General features: G+C 39.4%; 2 protein-coding genes across 5 annotated transcripts in view; one reads left to right on the top strand and one right to left on the bottom strand.

Annotated features, from left to right (window-relative positions):
• The window catches only part of LOC125961768 (receptor-interacting serine/threonine-protein kinase 2-like), a 30,588-nt gene extending 19,806 nt beyond the window's left edge, over window positions 1-10,782 (bottom strand). Inside the window, exons 1-5 of one of the 4 annotated variants that reach the window (XR_007472745.1) lie at window positions 9,854-10,782; window positions 4,991-5,144; window positions 2,217-2,372; window positions 1,389-1,423; window positions 881-967 (exon numbers count right to left, since the gene is read on the bottom strand). Coding sequence is in view for 3 of the 4 variants with exons in the window: in XM_049700659.1 (XP_049556616.1) it covers window positions 2,217-2,372; window positions 4,991-5,144; window positions 9,854-10,026 (483 nt within the window). In the remaining variant the exon portion in view is untranslated. Of the gene's footprint in view, window positions 1-880; window positions 968-1,388; window positions 1,424-2,216; window positions 2,373-4,990; window positions 5,145-6,313; window positions 7,004-9,853 lie in introns of those variants that run through there. The other 3 variants (XM_049700659.1, XM_049700661.1, XM_049700660.1) reach the window with 3 other exon arrangements.
• Window positions 1-23,031, top strand: part of LOC125961761 (UDP-N-acetylglucosamine--peptide N-acetylglucosaminyltransferase 110 kDa subunit-like) — a 149,917-nt gene that overhangs the window by 120,150 nt on the left and 6,736 nt on the right. The window lies entirely within an intron of this gene.

Raw genomic sequence — 23,031 nt, 5'->3', positions numbered from 1 at the left:
TAAGAGAGATTTAAACACAGATGCATCTAGATAGCACCTGGGATTAAAACCTATGTAATAAGGAAATTGGCTGAAGAAACTAAAGATGTGTATAAGGGAAAAGTGTATGTGAGAAGTAAGGGGATTATAGCTAACTTCAAATCTCAGAAGCACTGTCAGGTGGAAATAAAATTGGACTTTGAACTCACTTTATCACTAGGACCGATGAGTGGAAGCAACAGAGAAGGAGTTTTGACTGATCGTATAAAAAAATGTCACAGTCATTCAGTTACGGATCTTAAACACTCTCTTGTCACAGGGTAACTGCCTTGGGAGATGAGGGATTGTTGTAGTGAGGATTCAGAGGACCAGCTGATTAGGGGACTAGAATAGGTCACTTCTACCTGTATGGTTCTATAACTGATGGAATAGATTTGTCTCTTTTTTTTAAGTAGTATTGAGGCAGCAGCTTGCTTCTCTCTTCCTTTTCCTTCCATTTTATTCTAGGCAGAGGGAGTGCCTTCAATAAAGGTTTATTTTTTCACTTAACTTTTCTCACACTTTTTATATTTATTTTTCTATTGTTCCAACTTCCTTATTACTTATTTGAACATTTTTGGATACTTATAATAATCTTCAATTATGTATATTATTTGAAGTGCAGCAAAATACTATGTAAAAATAAAGTGAGTTACATTTAGTATTAATTTCTCAGCAACTACTTTTTATTTGCTGTCATCAGTTACATATAGGGTAACTGAAATCACTACTGCTCTGGTGCCTTTAGGTATCTAAATCTTATGCTTTATGCAAAAAATTAATTCAAAACAGATCACAGATTTAAATGTAAAACATAAATCTATGGAACTTTTAGAAGATAACAGAAGTAAATCTGCAATACCTGTGGCTTCGTGAAGAGTGCTTAGACATGACAGCAAAAGCATGATCATAAAAGAAATAGATTACAACTTTTGCTCTGTGAAAGACCCTGTTAAAAGGATGAAAAGAACAAACTTTGGATTGGCAGAAAATTTTTGCAAACTACATATCTGATTAAGGACTTATATCTAAAAAATATACAGAACTCTTAAAACCCAATAGTATAAAAGCAAAGAATCCAAGTAGAAAATGGTCTTAAGATATGAAGAGATGTTTCACTGAAAAGGATATAGAGATGGCAAATAAATAAATAACAATATTCAACATTATAGGTAAATGAAAATTAAGACCATGGTGCTATATCACTATACATCTATTAGAATGCTAGAATAAAAAACTATGATAATACCAAATGCTGGTGAGGGTGCAGAAAAGCTGGGTCTTATATACATTGCCGGTGGAATATACGACGGTACAGCCACTGTGGAAAGGAGCTAGGTAGTTTCTTAAAAAGCTAAACATATGCTTACCATATGACCAAGCAGTTACACTCTTGGGCATTCATCTAGGAGGAATGAAAACTTACGTTTGTTCAAAAAGTTGCACAGGACTGTTCATAGGAGCTTTATTGTAATTGCCAAAGACTAAAAATAACCAAAATATCTCTCAACAGCTGAATGGTTAAACAACTTTTGTACACCCATACCATGGAATACTATTCACCAATGAAAAAGGAACCAACTGTTGACACAAGCAACAACTTAAATGGATCTCAAAGGCATTATGCTAAGTGAACAAAGCAGTCTCACAATATCACACACTGTATGATTCCATTCATATAGTATTCTCGAAATGACAAAATTATAGAGATGGAAGACAGGTTAGTGGTTGACAGTAGTTAGGTATGATGGAGGGGAGAAGGTATGACTATAAAGGGGTAGCATAAGTGATATCTTTCTTGTGATAGAGTAGTGCTATATCTTGATTGCTGTGGTGGTTACACAAATTTACACATGATAAAGTGATACAGAACTATATACATGCATTGTACCACTGACAAATTCCTGGTCTTGAAATAGTACTATAATTATATGTGATGTAACCACTGGCAATAATTGGGTGAAGGGTACATGGGACTCCTTTGTATTATCTTTGCAACCATCTATGAATCTATAATAATTTCAAAATAAAAAGTTAACAAAGGTATAATCGACAATTTAAATTAAGAACAGAATGACTGTATTTTGAAAAGGCAGAGATATTAAATTGGTAAGATAGAAGAAATAACTAAAAAGTCTTTAAAACTATTAAACACAAGGATGCAGATAAGCTTTTTTTTTTTTTAAAAAAGTAACTACCTTAACGTGAAATTCATTATCCAATAAGATATTCTGAGTCTTCAGGTCATGATGAAGTAGAGGAGGATTCATATTGTGCAGGTAATTTACACCTAGTGCAATTTCATGCAGAATACGAAATCTTAATGGCCAAGGAACATCAGGATATTCATTTTTCTTCATATATATGGAAAGAAACAAAACTAAAATTAGTGGCCAAATTTATTTCCACTTAGAAAATGAAATATTCCATGAGGAAATATAGTATTAAACTAAATATCTGGTATAACTAAATTCAGGGCAAAAAGTACTCATTTTGTTATATTATCAATTTGACGTTATTTAACATCCTTGTATCTTACTTTCCTCAATTTTTAGAGAAAATTATGACTTTACAGTACTGATATTTCCTTTTAGTTTATACTGGTAATGCAACTACATGGTATGGGGTCTTTCTTCAGTTGAGACAGTTTTAAATTATTTTTTATCTATATAATACCCAAACATATATTTATACTCATACCCATCTTCCCATTCTATGGCTTCTTATCAAATAACTTGTGCCCATGAATGTGTACACACACACACACACACAATTTGTTTCTATTCAAAATTTATATTTTAAATTTCCTATTAATATAAAACCATACTTGATTATGATGATAACCACTGCATCAATTAAAATTATGACCATAATATATTTACTTACTAAGCATTAATACTTCATATTTTTAAATCATATATTTACTTGCATTTCAGCTTGAAAAATTAGCATTTGGGAGTTTTGCTTTTGTGAAGGAGACAAAAATCATCTTCATTTCTAAGTATATATAACATAGAAACATTAAAAATGTAATGTTTTCTATTTCCTGGTACTTAACAAGTGACAGTCATCTGAACTTTCTTAAATGTTTTCTGAACATAAAAGTTAATACAGCTTCCCAGGAGAATGAACATACTCAGAAAAATTAGATAATTTGGGAATATCCAACAATGAATCTTCAGGGACCATGCCACTGGGTACATTTTACTAAATAATATGAAAAAGTATGCTTCCACTGAGCTCAAAACTGTTCTTAAGAATTTTTTTTCTGCAAATGGGTCAGCTTATAGTTCATTGATTAACTAACTTGGCAGGGGAGTGGCTCAAAATACTTGTCTTTACATAGTATTTTGATTTTTTTCATCAATCTTTTGTGAGGTTGGGGGAACGTGCTTCAAGATAAATCCTGACCTAATAATACAGGACACCAAAAGAAACACAACACACAAATGTTCAACATTACTTCCTCTTGTATACACAGATTCCCATCCCCTTGAGTCACTGAATCTTTTAATCTTTAAAAAGGTAACTTTTTCTGAAAATTATATAGTTTAAAGAAGTAACAAGGCCTCTCTGCAGTATAGTGCTATATGGAAGCTTTTGATCATGGAGAGGAAGGTAGATGAGTGCTCACTATGTATTTTATGATTCCTTCCAGGAGTCAGCAATCCCCCTGTAGGAGGCTCTAGAATTTCTAATGGGCTCCAAATTTGGGTACCAGAGCATCTACTGTGGTGCTGGGGTATGGGAAGACAACATTAGAATTTATGCTTATACTCATTTAACAAAAGGAAACTGTGTTTAATTAGTATTTGTATCTTACTTGCTGTGTTGGTTACACAAATCTTATGCACTGACACTAGTTACTTTACTCTGTCCTTGTTTCAGATGGTCCTGTCACAAACAGAATGTGTTGTATCCTGAAATAAAGAGGAAGTCACTCCATGAGTGGTGACAGTGGCACCCATTCTCTCTTGTTTGCTTATAGAACACTGTGATGTATCAGAATTTAGGAGTGTTCAGTGACTAGATTTTACAGATTATGTTACTACTCAGTTTTAACTAAAGCACCCCTCACAAAAGAGACCGAGTTCTTTAAAAATATTTCTTGACAGAAACTGCAGGCTAGAGATAATCTTAGTAATATGAGAGCAAGCAAACAACAATAGATGGATACACATATTTTGAGAATGAGGACACCCCCCACAACCGGGCCATATTTGTTTACTGATGGGATTCACAATTAAAGCCAGATAACTGATACCTTGGGAAAAAGGTACATGGCTCATGCCATTGTCTATTATTGGAAAAGCTCATGTATTTGATACTCAGATTTATTTGGTCTATTAATTCAGAACTTTATGAACTGGTATTATTAACATTTAATTTGAACCCTACATTGTCTTTAACATAAAATGAAATCTGGCTTAAACTAACAATAAATTGTATGGTGTGCAGAGTTTATCTTTTCTCTCTCCTGTTCCTCTCTTACATATATATACATGTGGATATTCGAATTCAGTGTAAACCTCAGGAACAGTAACCTAAGCAAAATAATCTAGGTCACTTAGAATGCAGGGTCTGACTCCACAGTATTTTTTTTTTTTTTTTTTTTGCGGTACCCGGGCCTCTCACTGTTGTGGCCTCTCCCGTTGCGGAGCACAGGCTCCGGACGCGCAGGCTCAGCGGCCATGGCTCACGGGCCCAGCCGCTCCGCGGCATGTGGGATCCTCCCGGACCGGGGCACGAACCCATGTCCCCTGCATCCGCAGGCGGACTCTCAACCACTGAGCCACCGGGGAAGTCCCACAGTATTTTTAACAACACAAAAGAAGCCATAAATGGTGAAGTTTTTCATTATTCTTATTTTGATTCATCTATATATCCCCAAATAATCTGATCATTTGTAAAACGAAAGTACTATATAGGTTGAATAACAGAATTATAACGACTGAAAATGTATAATACTTACCCTATGTAGGAGTTCATTTAATGACCCATTTGGCATGTATTCAGTAACTATTCCCAAAAATTCAGGCTCATTGCAAATTCCCAAAATTGGAAGAATGTAACTAAATCTAGCTTTGTGTAAAATTTCAGCTTCTCTTAAGACATCATTTCTTTCACTAAAGAAAGAAAATGTATAATTATTTCAAAGTAAGGAAAAATACACAATTATCAAGCCCATAAATATTAGTTAATCCTGGATGCTTTCATTCATTAGCTTTTGACCTCATGTAAATTATGCAGCTTCTCTTAGTTTCTTCGTGTTTAAAGTTGGGATAATATCTACCCTATATATTCCATAGGTCTGTTTAGAGACCAAAATACCTGTATAAGCCACTGACAGAAAAAAGTGCTACATACAGATTATTATTGTACTCTTCTCAGGAAAGGGAAAGAATACCATGTTTAAGTTTATAAAGTCTATATTAGAATGATAGGTGCTTGAACTAATTACATTAAGTTTATGTTGTATTAAAATGATCATATTTGATTAGATTATTATATTAAATTTTATGGTTGCATACCATGTAAAAATTTTCTAAATATCCTGAATATTAAAACACTTAAGTGTTGTAGATTTTAATGACTAGATGATAATAGTTGCATGAGGGTCAATAATGCTTAGAAATTATATACTGGAACACAGGAAAAGGACACTGGGAACAGGTAAATGCTTAGAATGGATCCCTGGGCTAACTCTGGATCCCAGGTTCATTTGATTTTTCATTCATAAAACAAATAAATATTGAACATTTATTATGAATAAAGAACTGTGCTCAGCATTATGGAGACTAGTAAGTTTAAAAAAACCAAAAAACAAAACACATAGTCTGTGACCTCAAACTGTCCAGAAATCTTTTTAAGAAAAATAAGTACTCACTGTGGTCTTGATTTACACTTCTCCAATGATTAGTGATGTTGAGCACCTTTTCATATACCTACTGGTCATTGGTATGTCTTTCGATGTGTTAATTATATTGGTAATATTCCATACCAATTATATTGGTAATTATTCCATGATGATGTATATGTATAGCAAATAATCATGTTTTGCACTTTAAATATATACGATTATATTTGTCAATTATTCCTCAATAAAGTTAAAAAATAAGAAAAGCAAATAAAAAAAGAAAACCAAATACTTAAAATATAAGGCAGAATATGATAAGCGCCATCAAAAACAAGTAAATAAGCAAGCAAATAAATAAATAAATATAGGGAGCTCAGAGAACTAGTAAATCTGGGCTAGGGAGTTGCTACAGCCTTTAGAGAGAGATGTCAACAGTACCTTAAGGATGGATAGAATTTCAACCACTGGAAAAAGGGCATCCAAGATATGTGGTCCCTCTCCAAGCTGGGAGAGATTTTGCCTTTCTTTTTCATCTGTGTCTCCCCAGGATCTGGAACAGTACCTGGCACACAGAATTTGTCTAATAGATGTGTATCAAATGAACTCAAGGAAGTTAAAGTACAGGCTATATCTGGAAAATGACAAATTGTTTAATATGAATCAGGATGTGTAACAGCGTGTGTAAAGGGAGTGAGGTGAATAGGGTAGGGTAGGGCCTCATCGCAGAGCCTTAAAGCCAGGTGAGAGCATTTACACTTGATTTGGTAGTCACTGAGTTGTGACTACAGGTTATTGAGCACAGGAGTGACAGGAGTGGAACAAACTTTTAGGATGATTAACTTGGCAGCAAGGTGTAGGATCAGCAGAAGGAGGTAGAGTTTGAAAGCCAGGTATTAGAAGATTATAATACTAGTTAAGATGTGAAGCAATGAGAGTCTGAAACTATAAAGGTTGCAGTGTAAATAGAAAGAAAAACACTAGCTGAATAGAATACCCAGGCTCTGGTGGCTGACTGATTGACCTGATTGACTAAGGGAGGTATATACATATATATATATGTGTATATGTGTGTGTATATGTATGTGTGTGTACGTGTGTGTGTACATATATATGAAGGGAACTGGATTTGTCACCAATTTTTTCCATGGATGATTTGGTATTGGTAGCAGCAGTAATAGAAAGAGAACACTCTCTAGGAGAAGCTTATTAGGTAAACAATGATGATTAGTTGGTGTTTAAACCACCCAAGCTCTTGATGAATGGCTGCTGAAATAAGAAAAGCAACAGACATTCCAGACCAGACTATGAAGCCTCCTTTAAAAACAAACAATAAGCAAAATAAAGCAAAAAAATCTTAGTCATCTATGTTTTGAAGAGGTAATATACTTACATGTTTCAAAATTCAAGAATTACAAGAATGCATAGAGTTTCTCTTCTTCTCCCTGCTCTTCAGCCACTTAATATCCCAACTGTGAGGCAACCAATTATACCAGTTTGTGAGACCTGCTTTAATTAAATTTATATTTCTTAAGCTGAAACAGGTCTGTATTTGCCTCATGAAATGTAGGTCAACAAGACAGTTATTGAGTAGCACCTTTGCCGGGAAGGTTCCTGGATACTCTGAGAAAGAATTATAGAGAGGGCATGCTAGGGGATATCTTAGTGATACTTAATATACTAATTCCTCCTCCCATTAAGAGTATGATGCATTCTTCCTTCTCTTGTGATCCTATGATGTGTTGGCCACTTTACTACAGTTGGTTTCATTATCCCTACTTTATATATGAGAGCACGAAGGCTCACGTAAATTAATAATTTCTACTGGTCATGCCAACAATAAGTGGCAGATTTAGAGTCAGATTTGAATTGCAATTGTGGGACTCTAAAGCCTTTGTTTTTTCCACTCACTGCTTAATCAGAGAAGGAAAATTCTTGAAGTCAGATTTCAGGAAGAATGAGTGGGAAAACAGAAAAAGCCAAAACAGTTTAAAAATAGGTTTTTATATTAAAAAAATAAAATGTAAAACAGCTTTTATAGACATATTACCAAAATTACCCATAACAAATTTCAGTTACAAAACAGTTACACTGTTTACACAAGGTATTTGAACAAGCTGTCAGACTCATCTACGCATAAGGAGTTGGGAGATTGTTGGGGAAGGTCCACTCGTTGGGCAGAAGTCAGGTTACAGAGAATAATTTACCAATCACTAAAATAAGAACATGTTACAGCACATAAACTTAGTTTTCTTTTGTGATCTCAAAGAACAATGCAAACATTATCCACACCAGAGCCCAAGAAGTACATGTATCTGTTATTCCCACTTTATAAGTGAAGACATAAAACACCCTGTGAGTCAACTGCATAGCCCAGTCCTATGCTCAGACTACATAAATACTGCTAATGTTAACATTCCAGGTAACAAGTGGAAGAAAAATGTGATGCAGTAATGCCAGAGTGTTGCACTGTTCCTTATGGCTTCTTTGACGGCAGAATTAATTTCCTACCCGATTTAGTGAAGAATTTTAGATGATGAAATTGTTAATGAGCACGAAAGGGAACTCCCTTCATTTCTTGGCCCCAAATGGCACAAAACTTAGATTAATTAAAATCTTGAGAAGCAGCATCCAAAATGGGAGGATCAATCTCCTTTAAAATACCTAAGGAGTCCATCAGTGCTAGATTTCCACATATTTTAATAGTTGATTCTAAAATACATCTACCCTCTCTAATCAACCACCACCCTTCAAAGTTGACTACATACACATCATTTCCCAGTAATTGCTCCACAGAATTCAAGACCCAGGGTAAATATACCCTGTATATCACTAAATCAGGATTATGGTACACAAGAAGCGGGAACAATTTCTAGAGGTGTCTCAAACTTACTGTGAGATCTAGCCCATCCAAGCCTGATAGCAAGAGAGCAAGTAAAAGCCACAGGCAGATGAAAGTCAATACCATTAGCAGGGCTGAAGCTGAGGAATTTATCTGCTGTTGGATACTGACAGCCTCTAGCTAATCAGGCATCTAGCATGATGTATTTTCACTTTAGATATAGGGGGAGGAGAGGAGAATGTTGCAGTCATGGATGTTAACTCACTAAGAATTGAATGCAGGGCCTAGTTAAATTCCTATTGGAAGGAAAATACACAAGACTAGTGACTAGACTCACTGATTAATATATACGGTTGAAAGGTTTTTCTGGAAACAGGAACTAATCTAGCCTTCCCTTGAAATCTGGACATTGCACTAAACTTGGTCCAGGATGGGAGAGACATTCAAAAGTTTGGGTCATTTAACAGCTTTCTGATTTCAGTTTATTGTTAGCAAAAATAATACAAGTTTCCTCTAAAGACAGGCTTCCTTCCCTGTGACGGTGAGAGGAGAAACTAAATTGAGTTTGATATCTAAACTTTCATGCCTACATGTGTAAACCAAAAAGAACAAAAAGCCCAAACCAAAACGTCCCAGACTCTACAGCAGTGCTGTTCAATAAAAATATAATGTGAACCACATATACAATTTGAAATTTTCTAATAGCCACTTTAAAAAAAAGTTAATAGCCACCTATGGCTAAGAGCTACCTATTGGGCAGTGCAGCCCTAGAATTCGACTTCAAAAAAGAAAAAAAAAAGGGAAAAACAAAGCAAACAGAACCCAACTTCAATAAAGAGGACGTTTACAGTTGGGCTGTGATTGCTGATTTTTGGTGTCTGGAGAAAGGAGGCCCAGGAGTAAGAAAAAAAGGAGAGGGCAGTGAAAAGAAGCGTGATTGCTGCATCTCCAGAGAAGCCTGCTCTCCCCACCATGTTAGCCCAAGCGTTGAACGGCTGCCTAGAGGTGACGAGGTGTGCGGCCGATCCCAAGTGGTCACCGTCGCTTGGGCTTCAGAGCCCGCTTGCCAGGGGTTAGGGCCAGTGGGGTGGGGAACGCAGATTTCGGGGCTCCGCGGTGGAGCCGCCAGGGCGCCCTACCTGTCGAGCAGCGGGCTGTGAATGTGCAGGTGTTTCACGGCCACCCGAACGCGCCAGTCTGCGTGGCGGGCAGAAGACACGGTGCCGGACGCGCCGCGGCTCAGGTAGCGCAAGTCGGCGAGCTTGTGGTACGGGATGGTGGGCAGGACGCTGCAGATGGCCTCCTCGTTCATGGTAGCGGGTGGCGCGGGCACTCAAGCAGCCGATCGATTCCGGAAGTGCCCGCCGCTCCCGCGGCTCCACCCGCTGCGCGAGCCGGCTCGGCAGGCCTTACAGCCTGCCGGACATGAGGTCACGAGGCCGTCCATTCTCCGCGCAGCCCACGCCAAGCCGCTGCTTATCCGGAGCCGGAGCGGACTCTTCTCTTCTAGAGACTGGTCAACTCTGCGGCGGCGGGGCGCACAGGGGAGGAGCTTCCTCTCTCCGACCTGGCCCTCCCAGGCGCTGCCAGCCACCCGAGCCAGCCTTTCGGAGCTCCTCCCTCCCCAGACTTCTCACGCGACGTCAGCGGCGGATGCCGAGGCGGGGATGAGGGCCACTGGCCCGCGATCCTCCCAGCAAGGCTCCGGCCTCGGCCTCAGGCCCGAGATCTCCGCCTTGTGGCGACCAGACGACGTGTGCCACACCGGCGGGGCTCGGGCGGGGGCTTGGGAGTGGGGAAGTGAGCCAGGGGCGCTCAATTTGTCTTCTCTCCCCCCAACCCACAAGGTTGGAAAGGTTTTCTTGTGGGGAAATTTCCTCTCCGCAGCTTCACACCCAGTCAGCGGACCCTCCCACCCAGGAGGAATCTCCCCTGGTCCCATCGGCGCGTCTTCCGGGAGTCGCCAAACACCAGACAGAGGTAGCGGGGTGGGTGTGGCAGCTGCCATTTCCTGCGCGGAAAGCCCTTTGAGGACGTGCGGTGGTGACTTACTAGGGCTCCGCACTTCTCAGCCCGGTGAGTCAGGTAGGGGTGTAGATTCACTTGCTTATCTGGACTCCAGTCTAACCTCACTTGCAACTACTTCAGTCGTGTGGGGGTGACTGATAAGCCCTGTCAGAGTTTAATCCTGTCTAAACGTTCAGATGTTTAGTTCCTGTTGAGTGCTTCTCTACTAGGGACCTATTTTTCTGACCTTTATTTTTCTCTCCTGACGTCCATAATTACAGACAGAGATTGAAAAGTAACCTTGAGAGAGTCCCTCCCTTGATTCCAGGTAAGACTGCAAACATTTCTTTCTTATAGATCTGGGAAGAATGCGGTGTTTAATGCCAACCAAAAAAGACTGCAAAGATCTTTTTACCTTAAACAAACACTTTTCTACACCTGAAATGGCTATTTTGCAAAGTGTGGTGCAAATATTATACACAATACCAAGTCCATGCTAGGCATTTAATGAATTCTAAAGCAAAAGTAATAGGGAATGCCTGACTTCAATCAGGGATTTCTGCCTACAGAAAATCAGTGCTTCCTGTATTTTTGTATTGCCTGAAATGAGAGTAGCAGTGTTACATTTTACAATAAATGGAAGCTGTAATGAAAGAGTGTGTTTTAAAATTTGATAACTTAAAATAAAATACTTAGCTTTAAAGATATGTTCTGATAATCTGTGGTTCATTCCTTAATAAGCTTTTTGCTACAAAGAGTGCTCAGAAAACTTTTCCCATTCATTCATTCATTCATCCAGTCAGTTTACAAACAGAATTCTAGAGAAAGAGAACAAAAATTAAGAAGGGAGGAAATGATCAAAATAATAATTCAAGAATTTCTTCCAGGACCAAAAGACAAAGATGTTCATATTTAAAGGACCCACCAGCTACCCACAGTGACTGAAAAAGGACCTATGTTAAAGCACACCATTAAAAAGATCAGAACACTAAGAATAAAGAGAAGATTCTAAAAGTTTTCAGAGGGAAGGAGCAGGAATAAACGGATGAGAATTAGAATGGCATTGGGTTTCTCAACAATAACACTTTTATGCTAAAACACTACAGTGAAATTTCAAGTTTTGTAAGACAATAACTTCCAACCTAGAATCCTATAGTCAAACTATCCATCAAGAGTAAGAGTAGAATAAAAACATTTTCACATATACAAGGATGAAAACATTTATTTTCCATGCATCCATCCACCTTTTTTTTTTTTTTTAAGGGAAAGTTACTAGAGGATGTGCTCCAACGAAACATGAGAGCAAGACAAGAAAGAGAAAGACGTGGGATCCAGAAAAAAGGACCAGGAGAATGTGAAGGGAAATTCCAGGGTGAAAGATATGTGGCAGAATTAGAGAGCAGTCGTTTTCACCAGAGAAGGAAGATGGCAGACTCCAAGAAGAAAGACTGGTTAGTGTAATTGAATTTATTTAGCTTACTAATTTTGAGTATTTGGGTAGTTACATTGATAGATGTTTGATAGATCTAATGAAATACGTGATAAAATTCGAGAGAGAACTTAAAAATATAAGCAAGTAAAAAAAGGAAGCAATTATTAATTCCATGAAAGCTAAAAATTAGACAAGAATGGAAACAGCGTTTCTCCGACTGTTCTGTGGTGAAAATTTTAAGACTTTTTAGAGCTTCTGAAATACTAGTATATTATAAATCTCGAAGGAGAGAACATGCAGCATAGAGCACTATAAAATTTATGTATGTTTTTAATTATATTACTTTAAAATTTTTAAAAATTAGTATTCACATGGTTCAAAATTTAAAAGTGTAACAGACAGATAATTCAATAGAAAATTAGGCAAAACACCTAGATACTTCACACAAGGGTATATCTAAATAGCAAATAGTAAATGAATGTGAAAAGGTGCTCGACCTCATCAGTCATTAGAGAACTGCAAGTTAAAACCACAGTGCAATATCACTACACAAATACAAGAATAATTAAAATTAAAAAGACAGAATATAACAAGTGTGGGTGAGGTTTTGTAACAATTGGAGCTCTTGCACATTGCTGGTGGGAGTGTCAATTGGTACAATCAATTTTGCAAACTGTATGGCAGTACTATTAAAATTGCAGATATGCAGATCCTCAGCAATTCCTTGCCTAGGTATATGGACATGCATATGCATATACTAGAAAGTTCATAGTAGTGCTATTTATAATAGCTTCAAACTGGAAATTACCCAAATATCCATAAATAGTAGAATGGGTAAATGATTTGTGGCCCATTTTTTTACACAGTGGGATACTAAACAGCAATGATATTGAGCAGTGTGCAATATTGATGAATTGCACAAATACAATACTGGACGAAAAAGCTAGACACAGAAGAGTATACATTTTATGAGTCAATTCCTATTAAGTACAAAAACAAGCAAAACTAGCCTATGCTTTTAGAAATCAGGATAATGTCTACTCTTGTAGAGTGGTCATAGTGACTAGAAGGGACAGAATGAGGCCTCTGGGGTGATAGAAATGTTCTGTTTCTTGATCTAGGACCTAGACTCTTGGTGCCAGTTGCATGGGTATGTTCAGTTATGAAAATTCTTTGAGGTTACACAATGTGCACTTTTCTGTATATATATATATATGTTACACTTCAATAAAAGGTTAATAGGTTTAAATACAAAATAAATAATACATGTGGGTGTATATTATGTCTCTTACTTTTATTTAATTAGTATTACAGTATATACCTGTTCACCTTGCTTGTCTTTCTTAGTAATCTATTTCAGATATCTTTCCATACAAATGCATAAAAAGCTTTCTCAACTTTTTTTTTTTAAATGATGGATATGCCATAATTTACCCCTCATTGGTGGACACTTAGCTGGTTTCCACATATTTACTGTTACAAATTATGCTGCAATAAGTAATCATGACATATGTCATTTCATACATGTGTAAGTGTATCCATATATATGCCCTAGAAGCTGAACTGCTGGACAAAAGAGTTATGTTCATTTGTAATTTTGGTTTGTATTGTTGAATTGACCTTCACTGAGGTTGTTCCAGTTTTCTTTTTCTGCAGACAAATGAGAGTGCTGTTTTTCCACACACCTTCTTTCATTTCTTTTCGAGATAGATAGTATAATATTGATCTGCTGATTCCTGTATTTCAGTGCTTCTAAACTCATTTAAATGCTAAGATTCTTTTTATTGCAGACCTTCTAAATATCTGGCTTCAATTTTTTATCACAACCTCAAACTTTAGCTTTCATGATAGTTTCACCATTATACAGCTTAAAAAATATGTATTCTTAGTGATATGTACAGTGTTTAATTAATGCCCATAATGAATGGCTGATGACAGGAAACCTAAAGAATACTGATGCTAAACTACATCAACTAAATGAGAAACAAAAAACATGAGAATAATTATGCAAATTAGGCTAAAAAACAAGGCTCACACCTATATGTTGAATTCATCTATTCAAAATTCTGTAGAATCATATTAAGTCATATTTTCCATTTACTGAGAATAAAGGTTATTTATATCTGCATGTGCCATTTTAGGGACATGGTAGCTTGAAATGGCATGCTTGAAATCTCTCATAGTCTGTTTTATTGTTTTGCTTGTTTTTTTAACTTCAATGCCTTTTATTCCTGTAAGTTCTTTTTATTTATTTATTTTTCTAATTTTTTAAAAAATTAATTTTTATTGGAGTATAGTTGCTTTACAATGTTGTGTTGATTTCTACTGTACAGCAAAGTGAATCAGCTATATGTATACATATAATGTCCATGGACAGAGGAATGGATAAAACAGATGTGGTATATATATACAATGGAATATTATTCAGCCATAAAAAGGAATGAAATTGGGTCATTTGTAGAGACGTGGATGGAGCCAGAGACTGTCATAAAGAGTGAAGTAAGTCAGAAAGAGAAAAACAGATATCATATATTAATGTTTATATGTGGAATCTAGAAAAATGGTATAGATGATCTTATTTGCAAAGCAGAAATAGAGACACAGATGTAGAGGACAAACGTATTGACACCAAGGGAGGAAGTGGGGGAGGTGGGATGAATTGGGAGATTGGGATCGACATATATACACTATTGCTACTATGTATAAAATAGATAACTAATGAGAACCTACTGTATATAGCTCAAGGAACTCTACTCAATGCTCTGTGGTGACCTAAATGGGAAGGAAATCCAAAAAAAGAGGGGATATATCTCATAGTCTTTTAAATTAGAAACAAGACAGAAAAGTTGAAAAATAAACCACTTAAAAAAGTACAAATGCAAGAATTTAAAACATCTCATATTCTAATTTTTTCTATTCTTTGGTCTGAAAGCATCTGGTAACCATTGGGGGAAAATGGGTGAAGGATATGTGGGACCTCTCTGTATTATTTTTACAACTTCCTGTGAGTCTATTATTATCTCCAAATAAAAAGTTTTAAAAAGTTGTACCTGGGTGTATTAGTTTCCAAGGACTGCCATATCAAAGAACCACAAGAATTATAAAAAGGTATGTAAATGAGAAGTAAGGCTTCCTGATTCTTCAGATCTCCAGTTCACCTTCCCTAAGACAACAAATAAATTTAACAAATATTATGTGCCATAATGCTAGGTGCTGGAAATAGAGGGATAACAAAAGACACATGGTCTCTGTCCTTAAAATGCTTTTAGTGCTCTAAGGGAGAGAGAACCTAAGCATACAATTACAATACACACTACACGTGTAACACTGGGTAGGCCCCTTAACCTCTTGGTTTTTTTAAGTCCTCAGTTGTAAAAATGTGAGGGTGCTATGAATTTATATTTGGGGCACGACAAGGTCGAGAAGAGTGTGTCTTTTCCTTTATTCTTCCAAACTGGAATGTCTTCCCTCTCTTGCGCATGGGTCCAAATCTCACTTGTCCTTCAGGCCGACTGCCAAGGAGCCTTCCCTGATTCCCCAGGCCACACAAATCTCTGCCTCTTAGGTTCAGTGCCATACAACCTAGCTGTCTCTTACGTTAATCTTGTCTCTCAAGCCAAACTCAGAATATGGGTCTCTCTTGCCCTCCTGTGGCCCCTGCGGCTGTGCCAGCCCACCGGCACACCCCACGTGGGGTGTCTACTACACTAGGGCATGGGTGGGGAGGCCCAGGGGTGAGGGGCGAGGCAGAGTACCTTTGCCTCTACCCTGTTCTCCTCCACAAAACTGCCCCTCCTCCTCAAGCCTGCCCCTCAAGTCAAAGGTTCCATATATGACCTCACTGGGTAGTGATGCCCTCACAGGCATTCTCAGAGTTTCCATGGCAGCATAACTGTGCAAACGGGCTGCACTCAGAGAAACTTCTCTACCAGTTCTCCACCAGATACCAATCTTTTTGGCTGTCTGTGTGAGAATGTGTGACCGGATAGTGTATGTGTACTCTAACCTGTGCTCTGTTCCCTGGGTGGGCAGTGCAGCAGGTACACCCAGACAGGGCAACTCTACAGGAGGTATGATACACACACAACCTCACCTGGCTGGCACATGTTCCTGTGGGGGTTGCCAACTACGTACAGCTGAGCACTTTCCCAGATGTAAGTAATACCGGTGACCTGGGACGCCCTCAGGGACGCACAGTTCTCACTGCTGAGGACAAGTGAAAGGTCATCCCTGGACAAGTGTGCAGGACGGTTCTGAGCTTTATAAATGTAGCCTTACCCTTTGGGCTACAGGATGCTTCCATTCAGACCCTTTCCTGATTGGCCTCTTAACAAAAGACAAGTGCATTTTTGTTGGCAAATTGTAAATGGAGCGGTTTGAGGAACAGGGCCACTCTTGAACCGCACCTCCAAACCCAGGCACCACTGTGCTATCATGGAGACATCTATATCGGTCCCCTCAGACACATCCCTTACTGAGTTGCTGAGTACTAGGGGAGAGGGTGTTGCCATATTGATGGGAAGACCGTAAGAACGAAGGGGGGGGTGAAGAAGTGCTAATGAGACTGGAGGGCTGAGGAGATGGTGTCCCAGGAGGCTGGGTTGATGTGAGCGTAGACTTGGTACCCAGAACCCGGTTCTGAGTCTCCTGATCACTCTGCCTCAGTATTTGTCCTTGTTCTAATCGACATAAAAGTATTAGACAGCTAGAGTTCAGTGTGGTTGAAATAGGCAGTATAAATGGGGCCCAAGAGGGGTTGCCAAGGTGGGCAGGGTTCTTAACCAATTTATATTAGATTATTTTTTTCCAAAACTTGAAAGACATTTCCATGAAAGCCTCAGAAGTGACAGACTGCAAGAAATGTTTTCTCTGTTGCGGAAGGGAGAGATGGAGAGGATCATGATTGCAATTACTTTCGGGTTCTACTGTTTTCCCTGGGAACGGTGAAGAGACTTCCTCATCTGCTGCAGCCCTAGGCTCTAGGGATTGCTTTTGCAGCCAGTGTCCCTTCTCTAGGGACTCATAGAGATGATGGGCTAAGGCTGTGTTTTGGACGTCAAGTAGATTAAAAGGTCTTCAGCCAGAAACTGGGAGAGACATGAGAGAGGGAAATTCTGGCAGGAGACTGTGCACAGCAGAAGTGACTGATCAGTTCTGATTTTCTTTGCAGCAGCAGTGCCTCCCGTTTCTCGTCCTACACCTGGTCACTACCATGTCCTGTACCGCGGGTGTGGAGAAACGCAGTTGGGCTGGCACGGGGAGACATACTGCCTGGTTGGTGGCTACCGGCTCTACGGGGATGTTCCTTTGGCCACGCCAGCTAAGGTAGAAGCAGAGAAGCCAGTCCCCAGACGTGCTCCGAAGAGAAAGCACTCTCTGGAATGGTCGGACGAAGACCTGGGTTGCCCCAGACCCAAAATCCGGCGATTGGAGCTTTCAAGCAGCACAGGAATACAAGGTGCTTTGATTGTCAAGCAGGGTGGCCCAACCTCTGGGCACATCGCCTCTGCAAGAGCCACAGTAAACGAATGTCCCATATTTGCTCTTTCAAGGTCGGCAGCAGGGAGTCCCCTCCTAAAGAAGGTTCTCTCTCATTGCCACACTATCCAAGGTTGCCACAAATGTTCCTTCCTGTGGGCCTCATCAGGCTAAGGGCAGAGTTGTCTCTTTGCTTCTCTGAGTCGCACCATATGGTCTTAGTAACACCTCTTCACCCTGTTGACCATGTTTTTCACGGGGGCTGCTGCTGAGACTTTATCTCATCCTTTCATGGTAGAGAGAGAGAGGATTCTAATGAATTTTACTTCCACGGGAGAGGGGAGTGTTATGATTATGTTGTCATTTTCTATGATGTCCTTTTGTCATGAATTTCTTTTCAATTTCATGTTAAAATGGGCCCACCATTCCCACTTTGTGAGGTCATTCAGCACCCTTGTTTTGCACCTTTAACATCTCTCTCAGTATCACTTGGAAATGTTTGAAATGGCATGAGCTTGTCCTCACATTCCTATCAGCTGTAAATCCGGAGCCCCAACATGAACCTAACCATTGAACAGAACACCTCTCCACTACCTGTGTAACACCCTTAACCTCTTGGTCTTTTTAAGTCCATAGTTGTAAAAATGTGAAGGTGCTATGAATTTATATTTGGGGCAGGACAAGGTAGAGAAGAGTGTGTCTTTGCTTTTATTCTTCCAAACTGGAATGTCTTCCCTCTCTTCCCCTTGGAAGATGCTCCTTTGGCCACGCCAGCCAAGGTGGAAGCAGAGAAGCCAGTCCCCAGACGTGCTCCGAAGAGAAAGCACTCTCCGGAAATGCCGGACGAAGACCTGGGTTGCTCCAGACCCAAAATCCGGCAATTGTAGCATGGTGCCAGGAGGCGGACCCCACAGAATCTTGCAGGTGAGCCATCCTGAAGAGAAGGCAATGGTTTAAATGCCTAAGGCAGGGAATGCCTCTTCCTGCACTGACACCACCACCCCCCCCCCCCCCCCCGCCCACTGCCCACTGCCACAGATTAGAACCTGCATCTTTTTGTCTGAGCCTTCCCCAGCCAGGAGCCTCCTTCTATACTAAATGGCCATAAGCCAGGAGCCTCAGAAACTGAGGTTTGTAATGAGAGTCTGCCCTGAACATCCCAGGGCTGAAGCTGGCCTGGAAGAAACCCTGACGTTCCTCTGCTTAATCCTCAGGGGCCCCTTTGTGAGCTGAAGAAAGAAAAGTCTAGAAAAAACGGATAGCTGGGAGGGGAAGATGGCAGAAGAGTAAGACACGGAGATCACCTTCCTCCCCACAGATACACCAGAAATACATCTACACGTGGAACAACTCCTACAGAACACCTACTGAATGCTGGCAGAAGACCTCAGACCTCCCAAAAGGCAAGAAACTCCCCACATACCTGGGTAGGGCAAAAGAAAAACAGAAAAAACAGAGACAAAAGAATAGGGACGGGACCTGCACCAGTGGGAGGGAGCTGTGAAGGAGGAGAGGTTTCCACACACTAGGAAGCCCCTTCGCGGGAGGAGAGTGCGCGTGGCGGAGGGGGGAAGCTTTGGAGCCGTGGAGGAGAGCACAGCCACAGGGGTGCGGAGGGCAAAGCGGAGAGATTCCCGCACAGAGGATAGGTGCCAACTGGCACTCACCAGCCCGAGAGGTTTGTCTGCTCAGCTGCGGGGGTGGGCGGGGCTGCAAGCTGAGGATTGGGCTTTAGTCAGAGCGCAGGGAGAGGACTGGGGTTGGTGGAGTGAACATAGCCTGAAGGGGTTAGTGCACCACGGCTAGCCGGGAGGGAGTCCGGGAAAAGATCTGGAGCTGCCGAAGAGGCAAGAGACTTTTTCTTCCCTCTTTGTTTCCTGCTGCGCGAGGAGAGGGGATTGAGAGCGCTGCTTAAAGGAGCTCCAGAGACGGGCGCGAGTCGTGGCTAAAAGCGCGGACCCCAGAGACGGGCATGAGACGCTAAGGCTGCTGCTGCCGCCACCAAGAAGCCTGTGTGCGAGCACAGGTCACTATCCACACCCTGCTTCCGGGGAGCCTGTGCAGCCCGCCACAGCCAGGTTCCCGGGATCCAGGGACAACTTCCCCGGGAGAACGCACGGTGAGCCTCAGGCTGGTGCAAAGTCACGCCAGCCTCTGGCGCCGCAGGCTCGCCCCGCACTCCGTGCCCCTCCCTCCCCCCCGGCCTGAGTGAGCCAGAGCCCCCGAATCAGCGGCTCCTTTAACCCCGTCTTGTCTGAGTGAAAAACAGACGCCCTCCAGCGACCTACACGCAGAGGCGTGGCCAAATCCAAACCTGAGCCCCTGGGAGCTGTGAGAACAAAGAAGAAAAAGGGATATCTCTCCCAGCAGCCTCAGAAGCAGCGTATTAAAGCTCCACAATCAACTTGATGTACCCTGCATCTGTGGAATACATGAATAGACAACGAATCATCCCAAATTGAGGAGGTGGACTTTGAGAGCAAGATTTATCATTTTTTCCCCTTTACCTCTTTTTCTGAGTCTGTATGTGTATGCTTCTCTGTGAGATTTTGCCTGTATAGCTTTGCTTCCACCATTTGTCCTAGGGTTCTGTCTGTTTTTTTTTAAATTTTTTTCTTAATAATTATTTTTATTTTAATAACTTTATTTTATATTACTTTATCTTCTTTCTTTCTTTCTTTCCTTCTTTCTTTCTTTCTTTTCTTTCTTTCTTTCTTTCCTTCTTCCTTCCCTCCTCCCTTCCTTCCTTCCTTCCTCCCACCATCCCTCCCTCCCTCCATTCTTTCTTTCTTTCTTTCTTTCCTTCTTTTCTTCTTTCTTTCTTCCTTCCTTAAATTAAATTCAATATAGATATTTAAATTTAAGGTAAAATTAAATTATAATTTGAAATTATATATGGAGTTTTATTTCCTAAAGAATATTTTGGAAATTTCAACTCCTATTTTAACTTATATTTTCAGAGAAGGTATTTGGTCCAAATGAAGAATATCTTCAATTATTGTTCTTCTATTGCAAGCAAAAAAGGATTTATACTTCTTTTCATGAAATATGGTTGTTTGACAACAGAAGGATAAATATTTTATATTTTTAGAAACAACAGTCAGGCTACTGATATTCTTAATGAGTTTTAATAAATCTGAATGCTTCTTATCATCTACTCTTTAGCTGGTACCTGAGGAGTTGTATACCTCCGGGAAGATATGTGCACCAGACCCGTAAATATGCAGTTCACAGAGCCCACCACCAGAGGACAATAATGAAGTAAAATCTTGAAACCATGTAGTGAAAATAGTGGGAGTTTAAATAAAAGCAACATTTCACAGTATGCTTTTCTGACCAATGTTATATCTAATACCCTAATGGATTATATGTACATGGATTCTGAAAAGTCAGCAGCACACTTCACTGGTCAATTTCTATGATAAGGGGAACGGAATTTGAGTGTAGAAAAACAGTATACTTACATCTTAAAATTCCACCCCTACAGAATCTACTCACTATTGAAAACTGGTAAGAATAATAGCTTTCTGTGTCTCAGTGACCAGTTAACATTTTCAAGAGTAGAATTTATCTTCCTATGATGCTCAAATACACAGGAAAAATGCATATCTAGGACAATGGATAAACTCTATATGACATGAGAAAATAGTTATTCAAATGGAAAAAGTATAAGATCTACAAGGCACAGTTTTATATGCATTAGTGTGGATATATACATAAAGAAGCTCTAAGAAACATAAAAATCACTTCCAGGAAGCAATTTTAGGTAGAATAGAATTAACATGGATGAGGAAGAAAAGAGAGTTGGTTTTAAAATAGTTTCATTGACTTGTTTTTTTGTTTATTTATTTGTTTTATTTATTTGGTCTTTGGAATATAAGAAAACAGTGGCTTTCAGATCAGTATCCCAGTGGAACAAAGGGACTGAGGTCTATCCTGGAGCCCAGCCATTGTTTGACTATCTTGTAATAATACTGGTGAAATACAACCAAACCATTTGAAATATAAGCATCCTCTCTGACAATAAACTTAAGACACCAACATTATATATTAAAGAAAGTAAAGAGAGAATACTGTTTTCTTTAGAGAGAAAATACAGATCCTGGACCAAATCAATAATGTCAGCAAACCTCATGGGTATAAAATATTCTGCTGCCTATCATTTAGAACATGCCTCTAGAGGAGGGAAACTGGGTGATAATTTCCCCAGATTTTATATTTAATTCAAATATTTTAGATAAGAGGCATCTCTAGTAAAACATTGTATTATTGATTCTTTCCAATATGATAGCTCAGAGGAGTTCCTCTTTCCTTCTCAAATACATATGGGGAAATGGAGGTGGGTGTGGGTTATAGGAAGTATCTAAATAGAGCATAATAATCAACAGTTTGTTTTTTAAAAATAGAAATTTCTATTCAAATTGTTTCCAGAGACAGAAACACACAGAGACAATTCCATGTGACAACAGTGAAAGAGACCAGAGTGATGCAGCTGCAAATCAAACAACTGCCAACACCAGTGATTGATGGCCACCACCAGAATCTGGTTAAGACAAAGAAGGATCCTCCCCTTGAGGCGTCAGAAAGAACATGGCCCTCTCAACACTTTGAGTTTGAACTTCTGGCCTCTAGAGCTGTGATAAAATAAATTTCTGTTCTTTTAAGCTAACAAGTTTGTGGTATCTTGTTATGGTAGCCCTAGAGATGACAGTATTTGATTCCTGAGCTGGCAACTGTATTTTGACTATGTAATGACTATTCCAAGATAATCAACAGACACAAAGATAAAGGCAAAACTGAGACTAAGCCCAGTTCTTTTTATTCCCAGAATAATAAATGATTTTTTAATTAATTTAGATCTCTTTGTCTAACCCCTCTGCTTTTCAGAAGAGTATGTGGGACCAATCAAGTATTCATATGTTATACTTTCATTTTAATTCATCTCAAATTATTTCTAATTCCCCTTATGAGTTCTTACTTGACCCATGAATTATTTAGGAATATATTCTTTAATTTCCATTTGTGATTTTCAGCAAATTTCTTTCTGTTAACGATTTCTTATTGCATTCTGTTGTCATCTGAGAGCACTCTTTCTATTGTTTATGTCCTTTAAAATGTACTGAAATTTGTTTTATGGCCTAGCATATAGTATATCCATGTGCATTTGAAAAGAATGTATATTCTGATGCTGTTGGGTGGAATGTTTTATAGATGGCTGTTAGGTCTACTTGATTGATAATGCTGTTCAAGGTTTTTATTTTCTTGTTGATTTTCTGTTGTTCTGCTACTGAAAGAAGGGTATTAAAGTATCCAACTATTATTGTAGAACTGTTTCTCTTTTCTGTTGTGCCGATTTTGCTTCATTGTATTTTGAAGTCCTGTTGTTAGGTGCATATAAGT

Source organism: Orcinus orca, chromosome 17 (assembly GCF_937001465.1).
Source record: "Orcinus orca chromosome 17, mOrcOrc1.1, whole genome shotgun sequence".
NCBI lineage: Eukaryota > Metazoa > Chordata > Mammalia > Artiodactyla > Delphinidae > Orcinus > Orcinus orca.
Note: the sequence above shows the minus strand (reverse complement) of the source record. Positions and strands in the feature narration are given on the sequence as shown.